This window comes from Entelurus aequoreus, linkage group LG09 (assembly GCF_033978785.1).
Source record: "Entelurus aequoreus isolate RoL-2023_Sb linkage group LG09, RoL_Eaeq_v1.1, whole genome shotgun sequence".
Lineage (NCBI taxonomy): Eukaryota > Metazoa > Chordata > Actinopteri > Syngnathiformes > Syngnathidae > Entelurus > Entelurus aequoreus.
Window position 1 is genome coordinate 3,351,237 of NC_084739.1, and position 22,500 is coordinate 3,373,736.

The following is a 22,500-nucleotide window of genomic DNA, read 5'->3' on the forward strand; positions in this document are numbered from 1 at the left end:
ATATACCTTTTTACCTTTTAAATTCCTTCCTCTTCTTTCCTGACAATTTAAATCAATGTTCAAGTAAAAAATTTTTTTTTTTATTGTAAAGAATAATAAATACATTTTCATTTAATTCTTCATTTTAGCTTCTGTTTTTTCGACGAAGAATATTTGTGAAATATTTCTTCAAACTTATTATGATTAAAATTCAAAAAAATTATTCGGGCAAATCTAGAAAATCTGTAGAATCAAATTTAAATCTTATTTCAAAGTCTTTTGAATTTCTTTTAAAATTTTTGTTCTGGAAAATCTAGAAGAAATAATGATTTGTCTTTGTTAGAAATATAGCTTGGTCCAATTTGTTATATATTCTAACAAAGTGCAGATTGGATTTTAACCTATTTAAAACATGTCATCAAAATTCTAAAATTAATCTTAATCAGGAAAAATTAGTAATGATGTTCCATAAATAATTTTTTTTAATTTTTTCAAAAAGATTCAAGTTAGCTAGTTTTTCTCTTCTTTTTTTGGGTTGAATTTTGAATTTTAAAGAGTCGTAATTGAATATAAACTATGTTTCAAAATTTAATTGTAATTTTTTTTCGTGTTTTCTCCTCTTTTAAACCGTTCAATTAAGTGTAAATATCATTAATTATTAATAATAACATAGAGTTAAAGGTAAATTGAGCAAATTGGCTATTTCTGGCAATTTATTGAAGTGTGTATCAAACTGGTAGCCCTTCGCATTAATCACTACCCAAGAAGTAGCTCTTGGTTACAAAAAGGTTGCTGACCCCTGACCTAAAGGGACATGGGGAAATTATTTTTTTTAATTTAAAACATTTTTTTTTTTAGACATTTATCTCGTGCGCACGAAAAACATTCTCGTGCGCACGAGATACATGTCTTAAAATTTAAAAAAAAAAAAAAAATCCTTTTTTTTTTCTAAACATGTATCTTGTGCACACGAGATACAAAAAAAATAAATACAATTTATACATTTAAAAAAAAAAAGTTTTTAATTTTCACAGTGTTGTCAATTAGCTCAATTTAGGAAATAAAAACTAACCAGTTAGATTCCTAAAGGCACCTAGGTTACGAGGGGGCAACGTAATAGCAAAAAGTCTCATTTTTCATTATTTTCCAACCAACAAAGGACACAGCTTTTATAAAAAATAAAGCCTAGAATTAAAAACATTTTTTTTTTTATTAAAAAAAAGTTTCTCTTGCGCAAGAGAAACTATCTCGAGATACATGTCTTAAAAAAAAAAAAAAAAAAAAAAGATATATATTTTTTTGTAGACATGTATCTTTTGCACACGAGTTACAAAAAAAATAAATAAAATAATAATACTTTTTTTTTTCTTCTATAACTTTATAAAAAGTTTCTCTTGCGCACGAGAAACATGTCTAAAAAAAAAAAAAAATTTTTTTTCCCCCCCATGTCCCTTTAGATCAGGGGTCACCAACGCGGTGCCCGCGGGCACCAGGTAGCCCGTAAGGACCAGATGAGTAGCCCGCTGGCCTGTTCTAAAAATAGCTCAAATAGCAGCACTTACCAGTGAGCTGCCTCTATTTTTTAAATTGTATTTATTTACTAGCAAGCTGGTCTCACTTTGCCCGACATTCTTAATTCTAAGAGAGACAAAACTCAAATAGAATTTGAAAATCCAAGAAAATATTTTAAAGACTTGGTCTTCACTTGTTTAAATAAATTCATTAATTTTTTTACTTTGCTTCTTATAACTTTCAGAAAGACAATTTTAGAGAAAAAATCCAACCTTAAAAATGATTTTAGGATTTTTAAACACATATACCTTTTTACCTTTTAAATTCCTTGTTCTTCTTTCATGACAATTTAAATCAATGCTCAAGTAAATGTATTTGTTTTATTGTAAAGAATAATAAATACATTTTAATTTAATTCTTAATTTTAGCTTCTGTTTTTTCGACGAAGAATATTTGTGAAATATTTCTTCAAACTTATTATGATTAAAATTCAAAAAAAATATTCTGGCAAATCTAGAAAATCTGTAGAATGAAATTTAAATCTTATTTCAAAGTCTTTTGAATTTATTTTAAAATGTTTGTTCTGGAAAATCTAGAAGAAATAATGATTTGTCTTTGTTAGAAATATAGCTTGGTCCAATTTGTTATATATTCTAACAAAGTGAAGATTGGATTTTAACCTATTTAAAACATGTCATCAAAATTCTAAAATTAATCTTAATCAGGAAAAATTAGTAATGATGTTCCATAAATAATTTTTTAAATTTTTTCCAAAAGATTCAAGTTAGCTAGTTTTTCTCTTCTTTTTTTGGGTTGAATTTTGAATTTTAGAGAGTCGAAATTGAAGATAAACTATGTTTCAAAATGTAATTGTAATTTTTTTTTCGTGTTTTCTCCTCTTTTAAACCGTTCAATTAAGTGTAAATATCATTAATTATTAATAATAACATAGAGTTAAAGGTAAATTGAGCAAATTGGCTATTTCTGGCAATTTATTTAAGTGTGTATCAAACTGGTAGCCCTTCGCATTAATCACTACCCAAGAAGTAGCTCTTGGTTTCAAAAAGGTTGCTGACCCCTGACCTAAAGGGACATGGGGAAATTATTTTTTTTAATTTAAAATTATTTTTTTTTTACACATTTATCGCGTGCGCACGAAAAAAATTCTCGTGCGCACGAGATACATGTCTTAAAATTAAAAAAAAAAAAAAAATTATACATTTTTTTTTCTTAACATGTATCTTGTGCACACGAGATACAAAAAAAATAAATAAAATTTATACATTTAAAAAAAAAAAGTTTTTAATTTTCACAGTGTTGTCAATTAGCCCAATTTAGGAAATAAAAACTAACCAGTTAGATTCCTAAAGGCACCTAGGTTACGAGGGGGCAACGTAATAGCAAAAAGTCTCATTTTTCATTATTTTCCAACCAACAAAGGACACAGCTTTTATAAAAAATAAAGCCTAGAATTAAAAACATTTTTTTTTTATTAAAAAAAGTTTCTCTTGCGCAAGAGAAACTATCTCCTGCGCACAAGAAAGTTTCTTGTGTGCATGAGATACATGTCTTAAAAAAAAAAAAAAAAAGATATATATTTTTTTGTAGACATGTATCTTTTGCACACGAGCTACAAAAAAAAAAAAAAATATTTTTTTTCTAATTCTATAACTTTATAAAAAGTTTCTCTTGCGCACGAGAAACATGTTTAAAAAAAAAAAAAAAAAAATTTCCCCCATTATTTTTTTTATTTTTTTTTAAGACATGCGCACAAGAAACTTAAAAAAAAATAAAAAAAATTATATGTATTTTTTTGTAGACATGTATCTTTTGCATACGAGTTACAAAAAAAAAAAAAAAAAAAATAGACTTTTTTTTTTCTATTATAACTTTATAAAAAGTTTCTCTTGCGCACGAGAAACATGTCTAAAAAAAAAATAAATAAAAAAAATTCCCCCATGTCCCTTTAGATAAAAAAAAGACAAAAAGTGAGTAGAGTTCTCCTTTAGCTCAGACTCAGGTATGTCGCCCTCTAGTGGATCTTCCGTCATTACGGCTTTCTTTATTCCTTTCTTTCCTTCCTTGACCGTGCCAGTGTGTCCTCTGACGACCTTCAATGACTTCATCCACTTAATTGGACGCAGGATTTCAGCAGCGATTAAGCCAAAGAATGCACAAAAGAGTCGTGTGTGTAGTGGAGTCACGCACATAACACAACTGAACACACAATCCAACAACACTCGTAACGCATGAGCAACCTTGTAAAAATGACACGTCTGCATGCTGGAGCCTGTGCAACACTGGCACAATCAGTGTGTGTGTGTGTGTGTGTGTGTGTGTGTGTGTGTGTGTGTGTGTGTGTGTGTGTGCAGTCGGAGATGTGATATGAACACAAAGGTAAACAAGAAGTGGCCACCTGTCGTCGCAGTAAGTGAACTTCATGTCCATGCTGTGTCTGCTCAGGAAAGTCCTGCTGTCGAAAGGGGCGTCGATGTTGGAGGGGTGCGGGATAGGCTCACACATCAACACTGCGCAGGTGAGGGGCGGGTCTTTGAGGCTGCACAGCACCTGCGAGGTGGCGCTGTCGCACATCTTCAGGTGTCCCACGCAGTGAAGCACCTGCGAGAAGACAACAGCTTGATGCGGCTAGGAAGGACACGCACGTTTGGAAACGTGGGATGTTTCATGTTGTAACTGTACACATGTATCATGTTGTAACTGTACACATGTATCATGTTGTAACTGTACGCATGTATCATGTTGTAACTGTACACATGTATCATGTTGTAACTGTACGCATGGATCATGTTGTAACTGTACACATGTATCATGTTGTAACTGTACACATGTATCATGTTGTAACTGTACACATGTTTCATGTTGTAACTGTACACATGTATCATGTTGTAACTGTACACATGTATCATGTTGTAACTGTACGCATGTATCATGTTGTAACTGTACACATGTATCATGTTGTAACTGTACGCATGGATCATGTTGTAACTGTACACATGTATCATGTTGTAACTGTACGCATGTTTCATGTTGTAACTGTACGCATGTATCATGTTGTAACTGTACACATGTATCATGTTGTAACTGTACGCATGGATCATGTTGTAACTGTACACATGTATCATGTTGTAACTGTACGCATGTATCATGTTGTAACTGTACACATGTATCATGCTGTAACTGTACGCATGTATCATGTTGTAACTGTACACATGTATCATGTTGTAACTGTACGCATGTATCATGTTGTAACTGTACACATGTATCATGCTGTAACTGTACGCATGTATCATGTTGTAACTGTACACATGTATCATGTTGTAACTGTACACATGTATCATGTTGTAACTGTACACATGTATCATGTTGTAACTGTACGCATGGATCATGTTGTAACTGTACACATGTATCATGTTGTAACTGTACGCATGTATCATGTTGTAACTGTACACATGTATCATGTTGTAACTGTACGCATGTATCATGTTGTAACTGTACACATGTATCATGCTGTAACTGTACGCATGTATCATGTTGTAACTGTACACATGTATCATGTTGTAACTGTACGCATGTATCATGTTGTAACTGTACACATGTATCATGCTGTAACTGTACGCATGTATCATGTTGTAACTGTACACATGTATCATGTTGTAACTGTACGCATGTTTCATGTTGTAACTGTACACATGTATCATGTTGTAACTGTACGCATGTATCATGTTGTAACTGTACGCATGTATCATGTTGTAACTGTACACATGCATCATGTTGTAACTGTATGCATGTATCATGTTGTAACTGTATGCATGTATCATGATGTAACTGTATGCATGTATCATGATGTAACTGTACACATGTATCATGTTGTAACTGTACGCATGTATCATGTTGTAACTGTACACATGCATCATGTTGTAACTGTATGCATGTATCATGTTGTAACTGTATGCATGTATCATGATGTAACTGTATGCATGTATCATGTTGTAACTAAACACATGTTTCATGTTGTAACTAAACACATGTTTCATGTTGTAACTGTACACATGTATCATGTTGTAACTGTATGCATGTATCATGTTGTAACTAGGGATGATGTTTGATAAGGAATTATCGAGTTCGAGCCTATTATCGAATCCTCTTATCGAACCGATTCCTTATGGATTCTCTTATGGAGTCCAGATAGGTTGTTGTATATGGAAAAAAACACACAATATTTGGTTCAACAAAAGCTCACTTTTATTATATAATAAGAAAATAAAATCTAATAAATAAATAAATATTGACTGTTACCCACCTAAAAAAATAAAATAAAATAAATAAATATTGACTGTTGTTACCCAAAGTATATTAAGTGGGATTTTTCAGAAAAACAAATATATACAGTAACACAAAAACAAGCTGTCTCTGTGATCACTATAGGTGTATAAATAATAATATAGTGTTAAATAAAATCAGTCCCTTGGGCACAAAACTGAAAATAATACAGCTCTCCAAAAAGTGCACTTCTGCTGCTATTGGAACATAACTGTTTGTTATGATGCTTTGACATTTTTGCACTTTATTTCTTTATTGAAAGAACATTCTATGAAGAGAAAAGTTGTTTGCAAATGTGGTTACAATGCTAAAAAATGAAAAGTTAAAGCTAAAAAAAGAAATACACTTTATTGAGTTAACATTATTTCTTTATAGGGGGAAAAATGTTATGAGCTAGAGAATATAACAACTACACTACCCAGCATGCAACGGGAGTTACGAGCATGCGTGGTAGCCCCGAAAAGTGTTGCATGTTGCCACGCTGTGAAAGTAAACGTCAAGAACTCAGCCAACACGCCTCGTCTGCATTATTTATAATTAGACAGACAACACATCTACAGTGTGATTTTGTAACGTTTACAAGGAAAGAAAAACAAAAGTTAAAAAAGGGAGATGTGTTGTATATATATGTATGTGCTGCAGTGTTGTATATATATGTATGTGCTGCAGTGTTGTATATATATGTATGTGCTGCAGTGTTGTATATATATGTATGTGCTGCAGTGTTGTATATATATGTATGTGCTGCAGTGTTGTATATATATGTATGTGCTGCAGTGTTGTATATATATGTATGTGCTGCAGTGTTGTATATATATGTATGTGCTGCAGTGTTGTATATATATGTATGTGCTGCAGTGTTGTATATATATGTATGTGCTGCAGTGTTGTATATATATGTATGTGCTGCAGTGTTGTATATATATATGTATGTGCTGCAGTGTTGTATATATATGTATGTGCTGCAGTGTTGTATATATATGTATGTGCTGCGGTTGTTTTAAGAACGTTGTGACAGCTGCCATAAAGGAGGTGCGTTGCTAGCCTGGTTGCTATGTTTCCGGTTGGTGGTAAAAGTGTTGGTCATGTGTTTTACCCTGCTCAAATCTCTCAGTAAAGTTATTCGATGGATTATAGCTTTTGTTTTGAACTTTATTACACCTTGGAGCGCTTTTTCCCGTCCATTGTTTTCCTGCTTTCACTATCTGCGCCTAATGACTGAGCTACGTGACGTCATTTCTTGTGATGTCCCACGGAGCATTTCTGGTCGGGACAGGATTCGAATAAAGAATCAACTCTTTTCCTTTACTATAGTGGTCTCGATAACGGGTACCGGTTCTCAAAAAGGGATTCGAGTCCGAGGACTCGGTTCTTTTCTTATCAAACAACCGGGAAAACTAGTTTCGAGTATCATCCCTAGTTGTAACTGTATGCATGTTTCATGTTGTAACTGTATGCATGTTTCAAATAAACTAATGTGTGTGTGTGCGTGTAGTCCAGGGGTCACCAATGCGGTGCCCGTGGGCACCAGGTAGCCCGTAAGGACCAGATGAGTAGCCCGCTGGCCTGTTCTAAAAATAGCTCAAATAGCAGCACTTATCAGTGAGCTGCCTCTATTTTTTAAATTGTATTTATTTACTAGCAAGCTGGTCTCACTTTGCCCGACATTTTTAATTCTAAGAGAGACAAAACTCAAATAGAATTTGAAAATCCAAGAAAATATTTTAAAGACTTGGTCTTCACTTGTTTAAATAAATTCATGAATTTTTTTACTTTGCTTCTTATAACTTTCAGAAAGACAATTTTAGAGAAAAAATACAACCTAAAAATGATTTTAGGATTTTTAAACACATATACCTTTTTACCTTTTAAATTCCTTCCTCTTCTTTCCTGACAATTTAAATCAATGCTCAAGTAAATGTATTTGTTTTATTGTAAAGAATAATACATACATTTTATTTTTAATTTTAACTTCTGTTTTTTCGACGAAGAATATTTGTGAAATATTTCTTCAAACTTATTATGATTAAAATTTAAAAAAAATATTCTGGCAAATGTAGAAAATCTGTAGAATCAAATTTAAATCTTATTTCAGAGTCTTTCGAATTTCTTTTAAAATTTTTGTTCTGGAAAATCTAGAAGAAATAATGATTTGTCTTTGTTAGAAATATAGCTTGGTCCAATTTGTTATATATTCTAACAAAGTGTAGATTGGATTTTAACCTATTTAAAACATATCATCAAAATTCTAAAATTAATCTTAACCAGGAAAAATTACTAATGATGTTCCATAAATTCTTTTTTTAATTTTTTCAAAAAGATTCGAATTAGCTAGTTTTTCTCTTCTTTTTTTCGGTTGAATTTTGAATTTTAAAGAGTCGAAATTGAAGATAAACTATGTTTCAAAATTTAATTGTCATTTTTTTTCGTGTTTTCTCCTCTTTTAAACCGTTCAATTAAGTGTAAATATCATTAATTATTAATAATAACATAGAGTTATTTGAGCAAATTGGCTATTTCTGGCAATTTATTGAAGTGTGTATCAAACTGGTAGCCCTTCGCATGAATCACTACCCAAGAAGTAGCTCTTGCTTTCAAAAAGGTTGCTGACCCCTGCTGTAGTCTCTCTCTCACCTTCCAGCTGGCAGACTTCAGGTTGACAGTGCGCCCTCTGTTGGTCACCGTACATTTCATCCGCATGAAGAAGTCCCGCTCGGTGTTTTGCTCTTTGCTCTTTTTTCTGAAGCCGCTGCCTGGAAAAATGTTGACGACGTGAGCGTGTTAAAAACATCTTGAATTCTTGTGTTTATTCTGCTAGAAAGTGTAGAAAGTGTAACCATAAACTAATCATGATTAGCATTGGCCTTTTACAATTAAATGATGTAAAAACTGCACTTTGATCAACTCACAGCAGACACACCAGCTTAAACGCTCACATGAAAACAAGAGTCATTAACGTCTTTCCCCGTTAAAAACAATGTACCCAATCTAAGCTAATATAAGCGCATTACTGTCTGATCATCTAAGATATTCAGTCGTGCACATTGACCCACATCTGCGGTCCCCTCCAAGGTTTCTCATTGTCATCCCATTGGGTTGAGTTTTTCCTTGCCCTGATGTGGGATCTGAGCCGAGGATGTCGTTGTGGCTTGTGCAGCCCTTTGAGACACTCATGATTGAGGGCTAGATAAGTAAACATTGTGTCAGGTTCAAACACTGATGACATCTATTAAACAAGACAAGAAGCAAAGAATCCAACAGAGACAATTCAATTTGGCTCAATTGAGGAGAGACGCCTGTACACTGCACCCTTGCACAGTATCTCAGCACGCTCCGGCGAAAGATTGTAGAACTCCTCCTTTATTTGACTTTCTCTGACCGCACGGCCACAGCTGCTTCCAAAAGGGAAGTGGGTCGTAAACAGCGTTGCCTTTGGTTACAGAACAGTTCAAAAGAAAAGGTCGTAAACGAGTTCAAAAAGAGGTCGCCCGGAGGGGATTCTGGTCCTGCTTCCTCTTCGCTTTTTATAGTCCTTGGGTCAGACAATATCTTTCTGTTTGATTATACTACTTGAAAGAAACAGGAACACCTTCATGTTGCTTCCCCCCGACACAGTGGAGTTTTACGAGCCTTACTCTTGGTAGGTTCCAAAGACAGCTCAATGTAACACAAAGTTTTTGTGATAACTTAGAAACAATTATTCTAACACATTGATTGATTGATTGATTGATACTCCTAGTGTAGTTATACACAATCTAGAATACAACTGGCTTGTGTCTTCGTGTGACCATTCGAGTCATATTTTATTCAACATTTGAGGAAAAAAAAGAAGCTACATTTCAGCTAAAATAATAACTCACAATAAGGTTAGCATGACATGTACTTGTTGAAATATTCATGGCGTGCAGGTTTTAGTTTTGGAGCTTCTTTGCGGTAATAAATCATGACTAAAAGTGTTTCCATAACAACTTTAAAGATGCGTTGTCTTTTATGCTTTATATTTTAGTCAGCAAAAATTTACTGTAATTTTAGTTGACTAAAATCTTGAGGAATTTCGTCGAATAAAACTCCATTATTTTCTATGAATAAAATACCACTAAAATTAAAATATGTGGTATACGTGGTATCTGATATGAGTAATTATGTGGTGTTTTTTATTAATACTGTATACATGTTCCAAAGAAATATGTATAAAGTTATCACACAACTCTTATGCTTAAAGGCTGTTGCTATAGTTCAGGGGTCAGCAACCTTTTTGAAAGCAAGAGCTACTTCTTGGGTAGTGATTAATGCGAAGGGCTACCAGTTTGATACACACTTAAATAAATTGCCAGAAATAGCCAATTTGCTCAATTTACCTTTAACTCTATGTTATTATTAATAATTAATGATATTTACACTTAATTGAACGGTTTAAAAGAGGAGAAAACACGAAAAAATTACAATTACATTTTGAAACATAGTTTATCTTCAATTTCGACTCTTTAAAATTCAAAATTCAACCGAAAAAAAGAAGAGAAAAACTAGCTAATTTGAATCTTTTTGAAAAAATTAAAAAAATAATTTATGGAACATCATTAGTAATTTTTCCTGATTAAGATTAATTTTAGAATTTTGATGATATGTTTTAAATATGTTAAAATGCAATCTACACTTTGTTTGGACCAAGCTATATTTCTAACAAAGACAAATCATTATTTCTTCTAGATTTTCCAGAACAAAAAATGTAAAAGAAATTCAAAAGACTTTGAAATAAGATTTAAATTTGATTCTACAGATTTTCTATATTTGCCAGAATATTTTTTTTGAATTTTAATCATAATAAGTTTGAAGAAATATTTCACAAATATTCTTCGTCGAAAAAACAGAAGCTAAAATGAAGAATTAAATTAAAATGTATTTATTATTCTTTACAATAAAACAAATAAATTTACTTGAGCATTGATTTAAATTGTCAGGAAAGAAGAGGAAGGAATTCAAAAGGTAAAAATGTATATGTGTTTAAAAATCCTAAAACCCTTTTTAAGGTTGTATTTTTTCTCTAAAATTGTCTTTCTGAAAGTTATAAGAAGCAAAGTAAAAAAATTAATGAATTTATTTAAACAAGTGAAGACCAAGTCTTCTTGGATTTTCAAATTCTATTTGAGTTTTGTCTCTCTTAGAATTAAAAATGTCGGGCAAAGCGAGACCGGCTTGCTAGTAAATAAATACAATTTAAAAAATAGAGGCAGCTCACTGGTAAGTGCTGCTATTTGAACTATTTTTAGAACAGGCCAGCGGGCTACTCATCTGGTCCTTACGGGCTACCTGGTGCCCGCGGGCACCGCGTTGGTGACCCCTGCTATAGTTATTATCAATTGTGCTGAAGTTGTACTTTTCTATCTGTGCAAAGGGACATCGTCTCGTATCAGTGTTTGTGTCCAGACCCGGCCTGCTGACTGCCAAGGGCGAACATCGAGTACCTTGACGCAGACAAAGCAGAGACAGGGCGACGTCACGAGTGTCAGCACGTTTCCATTTCTGAATAATCCTATATTGTGTCCAACTGGGGCTGCTGAAATTACCCCCCTTCCTTCAGAAGCAGCCTCAGTGATGTAACCAGGGACCTCCCGAATACATAGAGGAGCGCGTGGGCTGTGCCTTAGAGCGTAGCTTGGAACTGTCCCTGAGTGTACAGCCCAATACGTCTCTCCTCATTAGTACAATTTAACTCTGTCTCTGAATGATTCCTTGCTTCTTGTCTGTTTAATAGATGTCATCAGTGTTTGAACCTGACAATTATATTAATACTGTATACATGTTCCAAATAAATATGTGATTTATTAATAATGTTCAACCAACCAACTACATTAAAAACTGTTGTCAAAATTAACACTGGTGTGTGTGTGTGTGTGTGTGTGTGTGTGTGTGTGTGTGTGTGTGTGTGTGTGAGAGAGTTAATAAGAAAGATAAAAAACTGACTGGCGGTCTTGAGGCTGAGGTTCTCTCTGATCTCGTCGTGATCACACGGGTGTGTGAAGTCGAAGATGCTGTGACCCGTCAGCTCCACCTGCACACCATCAAACATTGGACACGCCCACCTGATGATGTCACCCCCAGCATGTGTTTGCTTGTGTGTGCGTGTGCGTGTGTGTGTGTGTGTGTGTGTGTGTACCTGTGTGAGCCCCATGAATTTGTTGATGTTTTCCGACAGGAAGATCATGTCCCCGTCAGACGTTACCACGGTGACGAAGCCCTCCAGAGACTTCAGGTAGAAGCTGCTCATCTGCTCCTCCTCGTTGCCATTGCAGCCTGAGTCACACACACACACACACACACACACACACACACACACACACACACACACACACACACACACACACACACACACACACACACACACACACACACACACACACACACACACACACACACGCACACACACACACACACACGTTTAGACATTCTGAGTCATGTTCTCAGACCAAAACTAACGAGCAAAGATGTTTAAACGTTTATAAACTCAAAAAAGTCCAAGGTTGGACAGGACATTTAAAAAAAAAAAAAAAAAAAAAAAAAGTCCAACGCTATTAAATTCCGTATAATCGTAAAAAATAACTTTGGAAAAACAATAATGGTAATAACAAGAAAAAAAACAGCAATAATACAAATAATAGTAATAACAATAAAACAACACTGCTACTATTACTACTAATATTAATAATAATAAAAAAAATAAAAAATTATACTAATAATAATATTAATGATAATAAAAATACAATTACCATATTTTTCGGACTATAAGGCGCACTTATAATCCTTTAATTTTCTCAAAACTCGACAGTGCGCCTTATAACCCGGTGCGCCTAAATGTACGAAACCATTTTGGTTGTGCTTACCCACCTCGCCATTTTATTTGGCACATGGTGTAATGATAAGTGTGACCACTAGATGGCAGTCAAACATAGGAGATACACTACCGTTCAAAAGTTTGGGGTCACCCAAACAATTTAGTGGAATAGCCTTCATTTCTAAGAACAAGAATAGACTGTCAAGTTTCAGATGAAAGTTCTCTTTTTCTGGCCATTTTGAGCGTTGAATTGAGCCCACAAATGTGATGCTCCAGAAACTCAATCTGCTCAAAGGAAGGTCAGTTTTGTAGCTTCTGTAAGGAGCTAAAGTGTTTTCAGATGTGTGAACATGATTGCACAAGGGTTTTCTAATCATCAATTAGCCTTCTGAGCCAATGAGCAAACACATTGTACCATTAGAACACTGGAGTGATAGTTGCTGGAAATGGGCCTCTATACACCTATGTAGATATTGCACCAAAAAGCAGACATTTGCAGCTAGAATAGTCATTTACCACATTAGCAATGTATAGAGTGTATTTCTTTCAACTTAAGACTAGTTTAAAGTTATCTTCATTGAAAATAAGGACATTTCAATGTGACCCCAAACTTTTGAACGGTAGTGCACGTGTAGACTGCACTATGATGGCAACATGACTCGATGCCCTGATGTGGGATCCGAGCCGAGGATGTCGTCGTGGCTTGTGCAGCCCTTTGAGACACTCGTGATTTAGGGCTATATAAGTCAACTTTGATTATTTGATTGACATTGACTCAAGTAAACAACACCAACATTGTGTATGTTCCATTGAAAATAAGGAACATTACACACGGCGCTCAAAAATCTATCAAAATGTTTTAGTACGGCTTTGGTGGGTTGAGATTGAGACTAAGAACTGGATGGCATTTGAATGGAAGAACTGGTGACTATCTTGGAACTGGAAAGAACAGAACTGGATGGTACACAATGGTTCTGATCTTTAAAAGAAAGACCAGCAAAGAGCTATCAGCTAATCACTTGACTCCATGAGATCCTCGCAGACATAATCCATGACTGCGTGTTGGCAAACAACAGCCAGTAGAGCCTTGAAGACCAACTTCTTGGAAGCAACACAATAATTACAGACATTAAAAGCAGAACTAAGAACCTGAGGATTGTGTAGAGAGAAAAAGGCTTTGGACCTAACCTGATCATGGATCCTGCAAAGTCTTGGCTGTTACAAAACGACCCAAACATCACCAACTTCTTGTCAAGTCCTTTCCAAACCTGGTGGATGTTCTATCGTCTTTAGTCCTATGCATCGTAGCTCTAAAGTTAGATCTGTTATCAGTTTGTACCGATTCATTCTTACACCCTCTCTCAAATCTATCAAAATGTTTTAGTACGGCTTTGGTGGGTTGAGATTGAGACTAAGAACTGGATGGCATTTGAATGGAAGAACTGGTGGCTATCTTGGAACTGGAAAGAACAGAACTGGATGGTACACAATGGTTCTGATCTTTAAAAGAAAGACCAGCAAAGAGCTATCAGCTAATCACTTGACTCCGTGAGATCCTCGCAGACATAATCCATGACCGCGTGTTGGCAAACAACAGCCAGTAGAGCCTTGAAGACCAACTTCTGGAAGCAATACAATAATTACCTAAACAGATCAACTCTGTTCCTTTGCCATCGCATGCAGAGCAAGTCCAGGCCTACAGACTCAACACACACCATGGACCATGGCTACATATGCACACACACACCCGCACGCCACGCCTTTGCCACCGCTTCGCTCCACGTGGTACGACGGACAACGGCGCAGAGCCCCTAGTGTCTGGCAGCTTCGGGGGCGGATGCCTGACCACTCCCCCCCTGTTGCAAGTCTTGTGGTTTCTGTGTCAACATGTGTATATCGGCTATCGAGTTTTTTTTCTCTGCCCCAGTCTGTATCCCCTTCCTCATAGAGAGCCCAGTCTGAAATCCACTTTTTTTTAACTCATCCTCGCCCAGTATTACCTTTTCTCCCACCTTTAAGGGGCGCTGAGAGTGGCAACCTATCACCACTCCTGTACTGTAATCCTGTACAATGTTTGTCTAATCTTAAACGGCTTTGGGGTGAAAATTTGATTTTGTTGTACTTGTGCAATGACAATAAAGAGCATGCCATACCATACCATACCATACCATACCATATCATGCATTCCTTGTCCAGAGTCTACCCTGCCTACCTGGTCCAGGGTCTACCCTGCCTTCCTTGTCCAGTCTACCTTGCCTTCATTGTACAGGGTGTGTGTGTCTGTGTGTGTGTGTGTGTGTGTGTGTGTGTGTGTGTGTGTGTGTGTGTGTGTGTTATGTTTGCAGCAGGGCTGTGCCAGAAGGAAGTTCAATGTTCCTGCAGTATTTCCTTCAGATTGGTGTCTACTTTTTCCCACACGACCCAGAAGTCAAGTCTGGATGGGGTCCAACAGTCCTGTGCCTTCTGAGGACCCTGCAAGTTTGTGTTGGGTCCCAGAGGAGACTGAGTCGTGCACTTTGACACACATTCTTAGCAGAACTGTTCCTGTTACATAACCATCCCGCTTGATCACATGATCACTTTTTGTTGGAACACTCTTTGTTTTACTTTCTTTTTGCACCTTTCAAAACTTGACTTCCCAAGTCAGAGCAGTACAACTCGCAACCAGTGCAGTACAATTGGACAATACTACAAAATATACAATATTGTAACACTGTAATACTGCAACACTACAATACTACAAGTATACAACACTACAATATTACAAAACTATAATTACACTATACTACAACATTACAATACTACACATATACAATACTACACATATATATATAACACTACAATATTACAATACTACAACACTACAATACTACAAATATACAATACTACAGCGTTGCAATACTACAATACAACAATATTACAAATATGCAACATTACAATACTACAACTTTACGAAACTACAATACCACAATACTACAAATATAGAATACTACAACATTACAATACTACAATACCACAATACTACGAATATATGATACCACAATATTACAATACTACAACACTACAATATTAAAAATATATAACATTACAATATTACAATACTACAACACTACACATATACAATACTACAACATTAAAATACTACAATACAACAATACTTCAACACTAAGATACTACAACACTACAATTAGGGGTGTAATGAGATATATATATATATATATATATATATATATATATATATATATATATATATATATATTTAAATTATTTATTTATTTATTTTAATTTATATATATATATATTTTAATTTATTTAAATGCATATATATATATATATACAGTATATATATATATATTTTAATTTATTTAAATGCATATATATATATATACAGTATATATATATATATATATATATATATATATATATATATATATATATATATATATATATATATATATATATATATATATATATATATATATATATATATATATATATATATATATATATATCCATTTTCTACCGCTTATTCCCTTCGGGGTCGTGGGGGGCGCTGGAGCCTATCTCAGCTACAATCGGGCGGAAGGCAGGGTACACCCTGGACAAGTCGCCACCTCATCACAGGGCATATATACTGTATGTATATATATATATATATTTAAAAAAAAAAAAAGGATTTAAATGCATATATATATATATATATATATATATATATATATATATATATATATATATATATATATATATATATATATATATATACAAGGCTAATGTCGCTATTGTAGACTAAGTATGCTAGTCTAAACTAATGAGGCTAGGCTAGGCTAATGATGTTAATCTAGACTAATGATGCTAGGATAGGCTAATGATGCTAATGTAGGTGAATCATGCTAGGCTAACGAGGCTAGTCTAGATTTATGATGCTAGGTTAGATTAATATGCTAGGCTAGCTTAATGATGCTAAGCTAGGCTAATGAGGCTAGGCCATACTTGCCAACCTTGAGACCTCCGATACCGGGAGGTGGCGGGTGGAGGGGCGTGGTCGGGGGTGGGGCGGGGGTTGTGGTTGGGGGCGTGGTTAAGGGCGTGGTTAATAGGGGAGTAGTATATTTACAGCTAGAATTCACCAACTCAAGTATTTCATATATATATATGTATGAAATACTTGACTTTCAGTGAATTCTAGCTATATATGTATATATATATATATATATATATATATATATATATATATATATATATATATATATATATATATATATATATATATATATATATATATATATATATATATATATATATATATATATATATATATACATATATATATATATTTATTTTATTATACATATAAATAAAATAAATACTTGAATTTCCTCCAGCTCCGGGTGAATACCGGGAGTTTGTCGGGAGAAAATTTCTGCCGGGAGGTTATCGGGAGAGGCGCTGAATACCGGGAGTCTCCCGGTAAAACCGGGAGGGTTGGCAAGTATGTGCTAGGCTAATGATGCCAGTCTAGCCTTATGATGCTCGGCTGGGCTAAACCAATGGTTGTAGGCTAGGCCAATGATGCTAGGCTAGGCTAATGATGCTAGGCTAATGATGCTCGGCTGGGCTAAACTAATGGTTGTAGGCTAGGCCAATGATGCTAGGCTATGCTAATGATACACGGCCAGACTATTGATGCTAGGCTAGGCTAATGATGCTAGGCTAAACTATTGATAACGCTGTGAAAAAGTCCTTCCTGTGAAAAAGCTTCAAAAATAAAATGGATACCTTGTTGATCTTTGACGCACAATGGACTTACACTCTAAACTGTGAGTGTGTGTGTGTGTGTGTGTGTTTGTGTATGTGTGTGTGCGTGCATGCCAGCATGTTGGCGCCACAGTGCGGGGATGTTATGGCTGGCAGCAGCAATGCCAGCAGACGTCCAATGCTGGACAAAGTTGTCGACTTCCTGTCCAATCTTGTCTTCTATCTGACTTTGCATCTGAGCACCGTGACTGTAAACACGTGTGTTGTCCTCACTCAACCGCACTCTGTCCTTCGCTCACACACACACACCACCGCGCACTGCCGACAATCTGAGGACCACGACTGCACACACACACACACCACCGCGCACTACCGACAATCTGAGGACCGCGACTGCTCACACACACACCACCGCGCACTGCCGACAATCTGAGGACCTCGAGTACCGTCACAATAAAACAGGTTGTGTGTGTGTGTGTGTGTGCACCTGTGGCAAAGAGCGTGCGTGTGCGCAGGAAGCTGATGGCGAGCCTCATGATGGACGCCTTGTCCAGGTGAGCGCTGATGCTGCGAGCCACAGGAAGTTGGTGAGCCAGCTCGTAGAACACTTCGCTTTCTTTACTGCGGCGACAGCGAGCGGCGTCACGTGACTTCTCCTTGCGGCGATCCGAGCTGCTCCTGCACAACACAACACACACACACACACACACACACACACACACACACACACACACACACACACACACACACACACACACACACACACACACACACACACACACACACACACACACACGTAATTAATATGGTTCATGGGGACCAAATTTCAATAATTTTGCATAATTCACACAAATGTGTACGTGACTACTGAGGACTACTGATGTCCGATAATGGCATTTTTGTCCAACTCTTAATTACCGATACCGATATCAAGCGATACCGATATATACAGTCGTGGAATTAACACATTATTATGCCTAATTTGGACAACCAGGTATGGTGAAGATAAGGTCCTTTTTAAAAAAAAAAATACAATAAAATAAGATAAATAAATTAAAAACATTTTCTTGAATTAAAAAAAAAAGGAAAACAATATTAAAACAGTTATGCTAGGTTCACACCAACGGCGCTTTGACGGCGCTTTAAAGCGGCGTTAAAGCGTAACAAATAAAAGAAATGCCTTTTATTATTGTCAACTAGCATAAGAAATGAAAGATAGATATTTATTAAGATGACAAAGAAATAAAAGAAATGAAGATATAAAACATAATATAACGGAAAAAAAAGAGAAATTGAAAAAATAAATGAATATAAAAAATAAAAGAAATGCCTTTTATTATTGTCAACTAGCATAAGAAATTAAAGATAGATATTTATTAAGATGACAGAGAAATAAAAGAAATGAAGATATAAAACACAATATAACAGAAAAAAAGGAGAAATTGAAAAAATAAATGAATATAAAAAATAAAATAAATGCCTTTTATTATTGTCAACTAGCATAAGAAATGAAAGATAGATATTTATTAAGATGACAAAGAAATAAAAGAAATGAAGATATAAAACATAATAAATAATAAATAATAAACATAATATAACGGAAAAAAAAGAGAAATTGAAAAAATAAATGAATATAAAAAATAAAATAAATGCCTTTTATTATTGTCAACTAGCTTAAGAAATGAAAGATAGATATTTATTAAGATGACAAAGAAATAAAAGAAATGAAGATATAAAACATAATATAACGGAAAAAAAAGAGAAATTGAAAAAATAAATGAATATAAAAAATAAAAGAAATGCCTTTTATTATTGTCAACTACCATAAGAAATGAAAGATAGATATTTATTAAGATGACAATGAAGATATAAAACATAATAAATAATAAATAATAAACATAATATAACGAAAAAAAAAGAGAAATTGAAAAAAAAATTTTTTTCCTTATTTTTGTTGTAACAATGCACAACAGAGCTTGATAATCGTGTCAGAGCCTGATTTAAGCGTCATGATCGCATCAAAGCATAATAAAGTTCAATAAAGCGTAATAAAATGTATCAAAGCGTGATTTAAAGCGTATCAAAGCGGGATCAAATCGTGAGGAATGGTAACAAAGCGGCAACTAATTCGTATCAGAGCGTATCAAAGCATAACATTACTTCGGAGATCGGGATATTCGTGGAAAAATTGACAAAAATGACGGCGCTTTGCTCGCCGCTTTAAAGCGCGGCAAGCGCCGTTGGTGTGAACCAGGCATTACGTAGAAACTAGTAATTAATGAGTCAAATGAAGTGTTAAAGGTTAGTACTATTAGTGGAGCAGCAGCACGCACAAGCATGTGTGCTTACGGACTGTATCCCTTGCAGACTATATATTAATGTATAATGTAGGAACCAGAATATTAATAACAGAAAGAAACAACCCTTTTGTGTGAATGAGTGTAAATGGGGGAGGGAGGTTTTTTGGCTTGGTGCACTAATTGTAAGTGTATCTTGTGTTTTTTATGTGGATTTAATAAAAATTTTAAAAAAAACAAAAAAAAAAAAAAAAAACGATTTGATATTTTTCATTTTTAAACCATAAGAAAATATATGTTTTTTTTAACATTTATTTTACCTTTAGGGGTCCCGGGACCATAAAGGGTCTCAGTCATTAAATTGTTAAAAATAAGTCAAATTATTATCATTATTTTTTATTTACAGTAAATCTCTATATCAACTTCAAGTTGATATAAAGTAATAAAAATGAGGTTTTATGGCTTTTATGTCAAAAACAACTTTGTTTTTTATAGTAAAACTGAAATATGCAGTATTTAGTAATAAGGGCCATGAAAGATCAATAATGCATTGATTTTAATTCCTTAATATTTTTGAGTAATCACAGTGAAAAGATCAATGAAATACCACTAAATATATTTGGGATCCAAAAAGTGCCCCACTCATAAAGTGATACATTTTTATTAGGTTTTTCGTTTACTTTCAACTAGGGATGTCCGATAATGGCTTTTTGCCGATATCCGATATTCCGATATTGTCCAACTCTTTAATTACCGATACCGATATTAACCGATACCGATATATGCAGTTGTGGAATTAACACATTATTATGCCTAATTTGGACAACCAGGTATGGTGAAAATAAGGTCCTTTTTTAAAAATAATAATAAAATAAGATAAATAAATTAAAAACATTTTCTTGAATAAAAAAGAAAGTAAAACAATATAAAAACAGTTATATAGAAACTAGTAATGAATGAAAATGAGTAAAATGAAGTGTTAAAGGTTAGTACTATTAGTGGACCAGCATGTGTGCTTACGGACTGTATTCCTTGCAGACTGTATTGATATATATTGATATATAATGTAGGAAGCAGAATATTAATAACAGAAAGAAACAACCCTTTTGTGTGAATGAGTGTAAATGGGGGAGGGAGGTTTTTTGGGTTGGTGCACTAATTGTAAGTGTATCTTGTGTTTTTTATGTGGATTTAATAAAAATTAAAAAAAAAAAAAAAAACAAAAAAAAAAACGATTTGATATTTTTCATTTTCAAACCATAAGAAAATATATGTTTTTTTTAACATTTATTTTACCTTTAGGGGTCCCGGGACCATAAAGGGTCTCAGTCATTAAATTGTTAAAAATAAGTTAAATTATTATCATTATTTTTTATTTACAGTAAATCTCTATATCAACTTCAAGTTGATATAAAGTAATAAAAATGAGGTTTTATGGCTTTTATGTCAAAAACAACTTTGTTTTTTATAGTAAAACTGAAATATGCAGTATTTAGTAATAAGGGCCATGAAAGATCAATAATGCATTGATTTTAATTCCTTAATATTTTTGAGTAACCACAGTGAAAAGATCAATAAAATACCACTAAATATATTTGGGATCCAAAAAGTGCCCCACTCATAAAGTGATACATTTTTATTAGGTTTTTCGTTTACTTTCAACTAGGGATGTCCGATAATGGCTTTTTGCCGATATCCGATATTCCGATATTGTCCAACTCTTTAATTACCGATACCGATATTAACCGATACCGATATATGCAGTCGTGGAATTAACACATTATTATGCCTAATTTGGACAACCAGGTATGGCGAAAATAAGGTCCTTTTTAAAAAATAATAATAAAATAAGATAAATAAATTAAAAACATTTTCTTGAATAAAAAAGAAAGTAAAACAATATAAAAACAGTTATATAGAAACTAGTAATTAATGAAAATGAGTAAAATGAAGTGTTAAAGGTTAGTACTTTTAGTGGAGCAGCAGAACGCACAATCATGTGTGCTTACGGACTGTATTCCTTGCAGACTGTATTGATATATATTGATATATAATGTAGGAAGCAGAATATTAATAACAGAAAGAAACAACCCTTTTGTGTGAATGAGTGTGAATGAGGAGGGAGGTTTTTTGGGTTGGTGCACTAATTGTAAGTGTATCTTGTGTTTTTTATGTGGATTTAATTAAAAAAAAACAACAACAAAAATAACAAAACGATACCGATAACAAAAAAACAGATACCGATAATTTCCGATATTACATTTTAAAGCATTTATCGGCCGATAATATCGGCAGGCCGATATTATCGGACATCTCTACTTTCAACACTTAAGTTACGAGATCAACTTCAGATACATCTGTCCATTTGACCTTTGAACTATTATTTTCTTTGTTTTATGCTCTTTTGTCAAATAAAATGTTGATGTTTTTATATGGCAACCACACAATATATGCAATATTTACCACATAAAACATTTTCAAGTGAAATATTTGAAGTATTTGGAGCCTTGAAAATAATTCATTATAACATGGGTTTTTTGTCATTATTTTTTTTTTTTGGGAGCAATGGCAAAAAAAGAAAAACAAAGAAAGACAAAAGAAAAACAAAACAAAAACATCCTGCATGGCAGTTTTGTGTCAACATTGCAACTTTTCTCGTTAGATTTCACCTCATTCATTTTTATTTTTGCAATAGCATTTCCAGAATGAGTGGCGGGCCGGTAAACAATGAGCTGGGGGCCGCAAATGGCCCCCGGGCCGCACTTTGGACACCCCTGGTCTTATAGG

The 22,500-nt window shown here is 34.1% G+C and overlaps 1 protein-coding gene across 1 annotated transcript in view; it reads right to left on the reverse strand.

Moving 5' to 3' along the window:
* Positions 1–22,500, reverse strand: part of LOC133657067 (endothelial PAS domain-containing protein 1-like) — a 113,578-nt gene that overhangs the window by 62,071 nt on the left and 29,007 nt on the right. The window contains exons 2-6 of the mRNA XM_062057971.1: positions 17,904–18,094; positions 11,987–12,123; positions 11,794–11,881; positions 8,467–8,585; positions 3,908–4,110 (exon numbers count right to left, since the gene is read on the reverse strand). Of these exons, the coding sequence (XP_061913955.1) occupies positions 3,908–4,110; positions 8,467–8,585; positions 11,794–11,881; positions 11,987–12,123; positions 17,904–18,094 (738 nt within the window). The remainder of the gene's footprint in view (positions 1–3,907; positions 4,111–8,466; positions 8,586–11,793; positions 11,882–11,986; positions 12,124–17,903; positions 18,095–22,500) is intronic.